Source organism: Physeter macrocephalus, chromosome 14 (assembly GCF_002837175.3).
Source record: "Physeter macrocephalus isolate SW-GA chromosome 14, ASM283717v5, whole genome shotgun sequence".
Taxonomy (NCBI): Eukaryota; Metazoa; Chordata; class Mammalia; order Artiodactyla; family Physeteridae; genus Physeter; species Physeter macrocephalus.
The window spans coordinates 80,985,764-80,996,129 of NC_041227.1; the positions used below are offsets into that span (position 1 = coordinate 80,985,764).

Here is a 10,366-nt window from a genome sequence, read left to right on the forward strand (position 1 = left end):
GTTCAAGCCCCGGTCTGGGAAGGTCCCACATGCCGCGGAGCAACTAGGCCCGTGAGCCACAACTACCGAGCCTGCGCGTCTGGAGTTTGTGCTCCGCAACAAGAGAGGCCGCGACAGTGAGAGGCCCGTGCACCGCGATGAAGAGTGGCCCCTGCTCGCCGCAACTAGAGAAAGCCCTCGCACAGAAACGAAGACCCAACACAGCCAAAATAAATAAATAAATAGGTAACTAAATAATTTTTTTTTTTTTTTTTTTTAAAAAGCACTTGAGGGGCTATCCTGGTGGCGCAGTAGTTAAGAATCCGCCTGCCAATGCAGGGGACACGGGTTTGAGCCCTGGTCCGGGAAGATCCCACATGCCGTGGAGCAACTAAGCCCATGCGCCACAGCTACTGAGCACAACTACTGAGCCCACGTGCCACAACTACTGAGCCCACGTGCCTCAACTACTGAACCCACGTGCCTCAACTACTGAAGCCCAAGCGCCTAGAGCCCGTGCTCCACAACCAGAGAAGCCGCTGCAATGAGAAGCCCGCGCACCGCAACGAAGAGCAGCCCCCAGCTAGCCGCAACTAGAGAAAGCCCACGCGCAGCAACAAAGACCCAATGCAGCCAAATATAAATAAATAAATAAATAATAAAAAAAAGGTACATGACAAAGGATAAACCAGGAATAAGTCATTAAGAAGTTAAACTACACATCAAGTTCTTGAATTTAAAATCAAGTTGGGAAATTTGGGGGCTTTCTCATTTCTAACCTGTTACCTCCACCCAGATGGCCTGAATTGCTGCATACGTGTGTCGGAGAAAGAGGAAACTGCTGAAGAAGACCCACAGGTTTGAAGATTAAATTATTTGATCGTTATTAGCCAATTTCTGAACTCTTACGCGTGTATTTCCAGGGGGGTGTGACATGTCGGCAAACAGCAGGAAGTATCACAGAAACAGGTTTTTCCTGTCATGACTTAAACCCCAGCCTCTTCAGTTACTCCGTGGCTCCTCTGTCCTCTTCACAGCTGACCCTGCACCACGTGGGTCTGGACACCCGCGGCCGCGGCCCCATGGTGCGTCCACGGGGCCAACGGCGGTCGGGTCCCACATGCCTGCGTCACTGCGGGGCCAGAGCCGCGGCATAGACGGTGACAGAGCATCTCACTCCCGCTCTGCACGTCACGCACACAACCCTCCCAAGGGGACAGCCACCCACTGGCCTCGCTCAGGGCTCCCGCGAGGCCAGGGCTCCTCGGAGGCCTGCTTACACGGCTGTGCCACCTGTCAACTCTCCTCGCCCTGGACACTGAGAGCCCAGCACTTCCTTCGCGCCTGGGGGTTTCTCAGCTGTTCCACGGGGCGAGGGGCAGGGCCACTGCAAAACCGCCCGCCCTCACCACCACGTGAGCCCACGAGGCAGGACGCCGATGGACTGCGCTTTTAGGTTCTAAGCAGGATAACAGGCGGCTGGGTGACCGACGGCCAGCCTCCAAGCAGGCGTGTTCGCGGGGCGCCCTCCAGTGGCCGCCGCAGCCCTTCACTCTCCGCGCAGGCGGGCCTGCGGGACTGGCCCCGGGCAGCTCCCAACAGCGTGAAGCGCTGACCCCCGACGAGGAGGCCCCATCCCGCGTCCCGCCCCGGAGTTTCCTTCAGAAGCCGGGCTGTGCAGATGCTCTGGCCCTGGAGCCTCGGGGCTCTCAGAACTCACAGCAAATCCTGCTTTTACAAGACACGCCCTCACAGCAGAGGAGGTGAGCTCAGCCCAAGGGGTGCCGCTCCGCACGCGCACGCACGTGCGTGCGCACGCACGTGCGTGCACACGCGCACACACAGCCCCTGGCGGCACCGAGCCCGTGGGGCCCGGCTCTCGCGGGGGCAGCTCAAGACTGGACTTCACGCCGAATCTCTGACCTCCGGCAGTCGGGTCACTAACGCAGAGCACTGCACGCAGGGGCCGAGCCACGGCAGGAAGATAAAAGCGAAAGCAAAGCAGTCAGATAACGTGGACTTGTAAAAAACGCTGGCGTTTTTTTAGAAAAACTCTTTATCAAGAAAGAGGCAACAGCGAGTGGTGGAACGGGAAGGGGCCTGCTCACGACGGCCAGCTGCAAGACCCGCGGGGACTGCCCGTCACCTGCGCACACAGGAAGTTTCCAGATCTACAGAGGGTCACTCGAAGGGTCAGGGTTCCTTAGAGACGTGGCCTCGGGCATCTCTCGTCACCAGAAAGCAAGAAAGAGCCAGAAGCTGAATGGGTCGTGTCAACAGGACCGGGAGCTCTCCCCTCAGCCTCGCTTGGGACTATCTGCGCGTAAAAAAGACAGTGAGCGTGGAATTAAAAGTCTATGCAGACACTCAGCGGGAAGGAGGGAGGAGGGAGAAGCAGCAGGAAGTCGCCACCTGTGACCCAGGGCCACCAGCCCAGGCAGGACCCGTGAGAGGCCGGGGGTCCGCGTGCGTGGCGTCAACCACGCTGCCGCACCCGGCCCCTCGGCCCCCGGTCTGCGTAGCACAGGGGGCTGGAGCGGACACGGACGCAGCCAGGAAGGCCCTAAAAGGCCGAGTCCTGCCGGTGGGCACGAGGCAGCGAGCGACTGGCCAAGTGGAAAGGGCTAGAGGGCCACGCGCCCCGCCCGCCCCCTCCCACCAGCAGGCTGACACGAAGGGTGTGGGGGTGGTCACCACGTCTCGTGTAGCTTCAGGGTTACAAGTCAGCGTGCTGAAGCCCTTCGGAAGAGGCAGCCCAAGACGACAGTTCCCAAGAGGTCAGCATCCGCGTCAGACGGGACCACAGGGCAGCGTGGTGACAAGTGCTCGCAGGAGAGCTTGGCAGAGGCCGTGCCCCGTCCCGGCAAGCCGAGGACGCACAGGACCCCCGGGGCGACCCTGACTGCACAGGTTCACACTCAGGACCCAAAAGCACCCATGACGGCAAGGATTCAGAAGCAAGCGTCCACGGAGGGGCTGGTTAGTAAATGACGGTCACCGCGCTACCGTAGCTACGTACCCGCTGAGATGTCTGCAAAACTGTGTAGGAGCACACAAAGCACCGAGGGGCTCGGCAGCTCTCCCGCCGGACGTGGAGCCTACTCCGTGCGGACACAGGACCACCCAAACCCCACACGGACCCCCACCACTGGGACGGGCTCATCTCCCCACCCTCTGACCCAGGCAGTCCTGGTGAGCGAGGCCCGCTTCGTAGACCCTCTCAGGACTGTGCCGGGAGCGGCGGCCAAGAGCTGCCACGGAGGGCACAGCATCCTCCGGGCTCGGGCCGCGGGCGCTCCCGGGGAACCCGGGGCTGGACCTTGGTGACCCTTCTGCAAGGCTGAGGGAAGGGCCCCAGAAGCCCTGGCCCTTGGTCTGAAATTGGCACCAGAACAAGCCGGGGGTCCGTCTTCCCGGGAAATTCCAAGCCTCACGTAAGCGCCTCCGAGGGAGGCTGACGGCAGGAGGGCGGGTGGCCGGCCACATGGGAGAATGCTGGCGGCTTCACGTGCCTCAAACGCTTCCCCTGGGAACCCACGCGCCCACCCTCCGGCGCTCACCGGGGAAAGGAAACTTACGCTCAGGTGAAAAGCCGCCCACAAATGCTGATGGCAGCTCTGCTCGTAGAGCCCCAAATCGGAAACGACCCAACGTCACGGTGAATCCTGCTCGGGCCGCATCGCGGGGCTGCCGAGAACCGGCCCCACCTGGCCAGGCCAGACGCCGAGCGCCGAGGACCGGCACCAGGATGCCAGGCGCCCGGCATGGGTTGCGCTCACAGGCCGACGCCCCCCCCCGACGACAGACCTCACGTGGGCACATGCTGACACACCCTCCGGCTCCCGGGTCCGGCAGTCCAGGCGCAGGGCTGGACGCCACCAGCGACCCCCGCGTCGTCGCTCTGACTCACAGCTCCGCCGTAAGGTGGGATCACGCCTGCACCGCCTCGTGCGGACCACCGTCAGCTCGGGGCAAATCCGTGCAGAAAGTGCTACCACCATGTCTGCCCGTGGTGGGCGCCCCGACTCCTGGGAGCTCATCCACCCCTCTCTGTGCCCTGTCCCCCCCTTCTCGTTGGGGGTGAAGGGGAGGGGAGACCCTCAAGGCTACAGTGGATCCCAGGCTACAAGGGGGTGGGAATGGGGGTTGGGACGGAACCGTGGACAGTTTCCGGAGAAAACGTCTCCAGCATTTCATGTTATCTTCCCAAATACACCCAGAAATGGAGCTGAGGACAGCTGGTCAGCCCGGCTGGTGAGGAGGCTGTCGCTGGGTCAGGTGTGTGTGCCGGGGCCCCGCCGGGAGGAGGGCTCGGAGCCCCCAGGCCCACCATGCTGCGCCAGGCGGGCCCCCCAAGACCAGGGAGTCAGGGAGCCAGGTCCCAGGTCCCACCCGCCAGGACACCTGGCCCCCGGGCTGGCTTCTGAAAGCAAAGGAAGGTGTGGGCATCCATCTGGGTCTGCAAGGTATTTGAAGCCACGACCTCTGCCCTCTGCCCTCTGCTCACGTGCCTGGGGAGGAGAGGGAACGGAGCGCTGCCCTGTGGGCTGGCCGGATGGGGAAGCCAGCACCCCCAGCGCCCACCCCTGGCAAAGGGCTCTGCGTGGTCTTCCTGTCCGCGAAGCTTACCAAGCCTAGGAAGAGGCTGTTCTGGTGTCCGCCGTGCGGGTGGGGAGGCCAGGACCCGAGAGTTCAGGCGGCCCAGGCTCAACAAGCTGCGGCCACGCCAGGACACCAACTCCCGTCTGTGGACCCCACGTCCGCGGCCCCCCGCCGGAAAGCCCACGGCGTGGGGGAAGACAGACAATGCCGTGAAGCTGGGGTTCGCTCTTCTTAAGTCAGTGGTGGAGCGTGGAAGAGCTGCACCCTTCGAAGCGGTAAACCAGCACCTCTGTCTGTCTGTTTGCTTTGCCTAAGCTCCACCACTCCAAACCCACCCAGCAGGACCCTGAACCCGTCCACCCCGGGCCAAGCGAGACCTTCCGGCTGGGTCCCCCGGATTTGGGCCGACTTTGCCCCTCCAAACAACCTTAGCACGATGTCTTATCTTAAGCAACCGCCTTACGCAGTCAGTGGGCCGAGTCTGACCACTTCGGGCATGGACTCGCCGCACCCCTCGGTGGGCTACCCGGCCACCCCTCGGAAACAGCGGCGGGAGAGGACGACGTTCACCCGGGCGCAGCTGGATGTGCTGAAGGCGTTATTTGCTAAGACCCGACACGCATATGTCTTCGTGTGGGAGGAGGTGGCGCTGCAAATCAACTTGCCCGAGTCCAGGCTACAGGTGTGGTTTTTAAGCATCGAAGAGCTAAGTGCCGCCAACAGCAGCAACAGCAGAATGGAGGTCAAAAGGAAGTGAGACCCGCCAAAAAGAGGACGTCTCCTGCTCGGGAAGTGAGTTCAGAGGGGAACAAGCGGCCAGTTCACTCCCCCTCGAGCACCTCAGGCCCAGCCACTTCCAGCAGCAGTGCTCCTGTGTCTGTCTGGAGCCCAGCTTCCACCTCCCCACCGTCAGATCCCTTGTCCACCTCCTCCTCCTGCATGCAGAGGTCCTACCCCATGACCTATATACTCAGGCTTCAGGTTATAGTCAAGGATATGCTGGCTCAACTTCCTACTTTGGGGGCGTGGGCTGCGGATCTTATTTGACCCCTCTGCATCACCAGCTTCCTGGAGCAGGGGCCACACTCAGTCCCATGGGTACCAATGCAGTCACCAGCCATCTCAGTCAGTCCCCAGCTTCTCTCTCCACCCAGAGATACGGAGCTTCAAGCTTGGGGTTTTTTTGGTTTGTTTGTTTTTTTGTGGTATGCGGGCATCCCTCTGTTGCGGCCTCTCCCGTTGCGGTGCACAGGCTCCGGACGCGCAGGCTCAGCGGCCACGGCTCACGGGCCCAGCCGCTCCGCGGCACGTGGGATCCTCCCGGACCGGGGCGCGAACCCGGTTCCCCTGCATCGGCAGGCGGACGCGCAACCGCTGCGCCACCAGGGAAGCCCCAAGCTTGGGTTTTAACTCAACCACTGATTGCTTGGATTATAAGGCCCAAACTGCCTCCTGCTGGAAGCTTAACTTCAATGCTGACTGCTTGGATTATAAAGATCAGACATCTTCGTGGACATTCCAGGGTGGTGAGGACCCGCAGAACCTCTTTTTGTGGGTGAATTTTAAATACACTGAGCTGGACATTCCAGTTTTAACCATTGGTTAAAAGAGTTAGCTGGTGTGAAGCTCAGACTCATCTTCTGAGCGATGTCCCGGGAGGCACAGAAGGAGACGTGAAAGGCCTTAGAGGGGCCTGCCAACCAGCTACCTGAAATGGACAAACCATTTGATACTTAAGATCCTATCACAGTTTTAGATCGTTGGTTTTACTGATTCGCAAAGTGATCGAAAGCATCCTAGTCACGTGCAACCAAATACCACCAAAAATAAACAACACTAAATTGTGAGAGGAAGGAGGGAAGGACATAGCCTTCTTAAGCAGAGGTGTTCCAATGTCTCAGCCAATCCTTGGTTGAATCTTAGGAATGGACAGTGTCTCAAGCTCACTCAGCATTTCATGACCAGCTGGTAGCTGGCACTGAAAAACTTTTCAGGGCTGTGTGAACTTTGCGACTGATTGTCCTAGATGCACTACTTTATTTGAAAAATAATGTTCATAAGGAGTCAATCAATATGTAGTTTAAGGGACAGTCAGTGTGTGTCTTATATAAATGTTACATCTGTGGTTTTTAATCTGTGCTAGCCTTCAAAACGGTGATCTCTTGTTATCGTATGCAAACTTGAACTCCACCTCTGCAGGGGTTCTTCTGTGATTAAATGGGTTCTAATTATAAGCAAATTCAGAGCAACTGGGTACTTATCTAAAAAGATGACCTTTGGCTGGAGGGGAGCTGCACTGAAACGTCACAACAAAATGTCTCTGGACAAGGACAGTGAGAGAAGGGAAACAAAAGGACACTAACTCGTCTGTAATTTGCTGTTGGTAAGCCTAGCAGTAAGGAGACGTTGGTCAATTGCTCTGACCCTGATGAATTTATAAACTGAGATCATCGTTGTTTATGCTTGCAGATGTTAATTGGAAAAGTTACATATGCATCAACCTTTCCTTCCCCTCACCCGAGGAAGGCCCCGGCCTTGGAGGGAAGCCCGGGAGGCACTCTGGGGCCAGGTTCGGACACACACCCTCCCCCTGCCCGGCCACCAGGCCAGGTGACAGCTGACAGCCACAGCTGCGTGGCCCTGACCCCACACCACCAGCAGGGACCAAGGCGCACGCCCGAAGGGGCCTGAAACGCCGGTCGCCGTGGAGATCGGACACCAGGACAGCCTGATGCCGTCTTCCGACCTGGGGTCGATGTTCACGAGATCTTTTTTTCTATTTGCCTTGATTAAAGACACAGGCCAACTCATTTCCTCTCAGTCTGGCCACACAATCTTAATTTTGACGTCACCCAGCATCCTGGCAATCGCTCACGGCCTTAAGCACTGGCACGTGGAAAACATCACTATTCACCGTGTCTCTCGGACGGAGAAAGCCAGACACATGCCTGGGAACGAGCGGCTGCAGGGTCCAGACCCCCTGCCCGCGCGTGGGCTGGAGAGCAGGGTGAGGACGTGGGCAGTGCTCTCTGCGGGTCCAGACCCCCTGCCCGCGCGTGGGCTGGAGAGCAGGGTGAGGACGTGGGCAGTGCTCTCTGCGGGTCAAAATAAAGCCAGCACACCAAGCAGCATCCAGGCAGGGCATCAGCGTTGCACACACGTGTACAGGCATGCGTGTACAAGCACACGCGGGTGCTAGAGACAGCAAGGAGGAGGGCCACAGCAAACCCATGGATGCAGAGACTGCCGTCAGGCAGCCAGTGTGCCTGAGAACGCCGTTCCAAATGCAGGGCCTGTGCCGAGTCACGCAGCACCTGCGGCCTGGCCGCGGCCCTTCCCGTGGGTGGAGCCGGCCCACCTTCAGCATTCTGTGGAAATGGCTTCCAGCTTATTGCCTTCAGTTTCCTCTGAACGACAGCAGCGCTCTCTCGCTGCCTCATCAATTTCGTTGAAGTTTGCGGAGGGGGGACATTTACGTGGAAACAAAATGATTTCCAAACCGGGAAGGCTGAGCCCACGGGCACTGTTATTTCAAGCCCTCCCTCCAGGACTCAGGCCTGAGCGGAGTCCCCATCCCCAGGGAGAGGCCAGAACTGGTCAGAACTTCTCTGGGTCCAAAGGCGGCGACACCCTGCCTTCAAGCAACGTGGACTCTGGCTGTTCGTCCCCTCCATGAGGGCAGAGGCCCCGATGAGACCCGCAGGATGCACCGACGGGCTGGAGATGGAGATCCTCGAACCCCATCCTGGAAACCTTGCACTGAACCCTTCTGCGGCGCACACGCTATAGTGCTTCTCAGAATGCGCTCCATCAGCACCGAGAGAGGTGGAGGGGGGTCCTGGGGGGTCCTCGTATCCCACCGGGCTCCAGTGGGACCCAGCTCGAACCTGCCCAGGATCCACCACTTCCCATGGCCGCCCACCCTCCTCGGGAATCGGGGTGGGACCCAGAAAACTTTTCAGTGAGGTCACAGGGCGTCCCTAACTTAGGGCAGCCCAGGTCCCCCTGCTGAGAGCTGGTTCCCATGACGCGTGTCCACAGCCAGCGAGGACGTCGTAGCCGCACAAGGTGTCACGCTGGCTCCGCGGCTCTGTCGCGTCGGCTACGTGGCTCTGTCCCCATGGGCTCTTTACCTGACCACCTTCTTCCGGGGCCTCGCCAGGCTGGGGGTCCCAGAAGCCCGCCTGCTGGACCTCGCAGCCCCGGCCTGCTGGCGACGATGCTGTCACTCGCGGCCGTCGGCCGGCCAGACTTGCTGGCCACGGCCGACCTGGGCTGTGCCGTCCTCTCCTTTCTGTCCAACATCTGCTACTTCAACGCGCAGGACGTGCAGCTGGCGATGCCATTCGCATTCCTGCCGTGGCGCCCTCTGTCCTGTCCGCAGGGGCTGGCCTGGCGGCCGTCGGGGGCAGCAGCCCTGCTGGGCACATCTGGGGAGCTTTGTGAAACCACGCTGTGTCAGGCAGACCTGCTGACAGCCTGGCCTTCGTCCTGCAGCCGGCGTTCCTCGTTCTGCTTGACGTACAGCGGGCCAGGCGGGCAGCTCCTACCCAGAGAGACGCGGCCTCCGCTCAGCTGGCGGTTCCTGGTCGCCCTGACCACCATCGCCCTCCACCTCCCCTGGCCAGCAGGCCAGGCTCGGGCTGCAGAGGGAACCTCGCGGAGCTGGCCCTGCCTGGGGGGCTGTGCAGGCTCCCGCCACCCTCCTCCCCCAAGCCGTGCGGCTCGGCCCTGCTGAGTGTCGGAGCATCTCTGGCAGAGGTGCAGGCCGGGGAGGCCAGCAACAGCTTCCCCCTGAAGGGGCTCCAGTCGGAGCCCCTGCCCGTGGACATAAGCCACACAGGCCAGCAGGGGACTCTCCCGGCCCTGCAGAAACCCAGAGCGGCGTGCTGAGAGCCAACAGGGATGCCGGGCTGTCCGGAAGGTGCTTACTGAAAACGAGCTTTCTGGCTTTCAACTCAGTTTATGCAAAAGCATGACACCTTAGCCCAAACCAATACTCACACCTGAAGGCTGGTGTGGGGAGTGAGTGTGTGCTGACACCTGACCAGGTGGAAGGTTCTAGCCTGTCTGCTGGCCGGCATCTCTCCCCTACGCCAACCAAAGGGCAAGGAAGGAATCTTGAAGATAAAAACATTACTCAAATAACTTTATGGGCTTGTCATACCCTGGCCCTAAACGGCCGTGGCTGGTTGACCTCTAGCTCTGCCAGGAAGCGGGGGCTGCACAGATCTCAGCAAGGACAAACGTTGGTTTTGTCTTTTTAATGCATCATCACTGGGGGTCTGAGGCCATCACCCACAGGCACAGGTGTCCAGCACTAAGACGACGGGTGTGAGCCCGTGGTGACCGCTGCACACCTGTCACGCTGTCCGTGACCCGGCGGACAGCGGGGGCCCGTCGCCAGGAGCTCTGGATAGACCGGCAAAACGCTGTTTCAAAAGCCTCATCTGTTCTATTCGCCAGTATGTGCAGAAAGGCTAGTAACACAGGAAACATAAAAATCCAAGGGAGGGTAATTAGTCTTATTCCAAAGCTTACATCCGTCAGTCTTACTGCATTTACATCACGGTTTTCTTGGTTGAGCAGAGAACAGGGACATGCAAAGGAAAGGCATCTTTCTGGCTTTATGAAACCTCTACCTTTCACAGCTTCGGTTTTTTTTTTTTTTTTTTTTATTATTAAGACTTCGCTGTTTTAGTTTTTAGGTTCACAACAAAAATACGAAGAATTTTAAAATTTTGCATTTATCTCCTGCCCCCAAACAGGCACAGCCGTCCCTCTC

The 10,366-nt window shown here is 59.4% G+C and overlaps 2 protein-coding genes across 2 annotated transcripts in view; one reads left to right on the forward strand and one right to left on the reverse strand.

The window, feature by feature from the left end:
• The window catches only part of CHLSN (cholesin), a 94,272-nt gene that overhangs the window by 42,419 nt on the left and 41,487 nt on the right, over positions 1-10,366 (reverse strand). The gene's annotated exons all lie outside the window — the stretch shown is intronic.
• Positions 4,595-6,446, forward strand: LOC102982986 (homeobox protein OTX2-like). Its single transcript, XM_055089943.1, is given in 3 exon segments — positions 4,595-5,269; positions 5,272-5,544; positions 5,547-6,446. Coding segments are annotated over 3 exon segments (1,119 nt in total). The 5' UTR covers positions 4,595-5,017; the 3' UTR covers positions 6,141-6,446.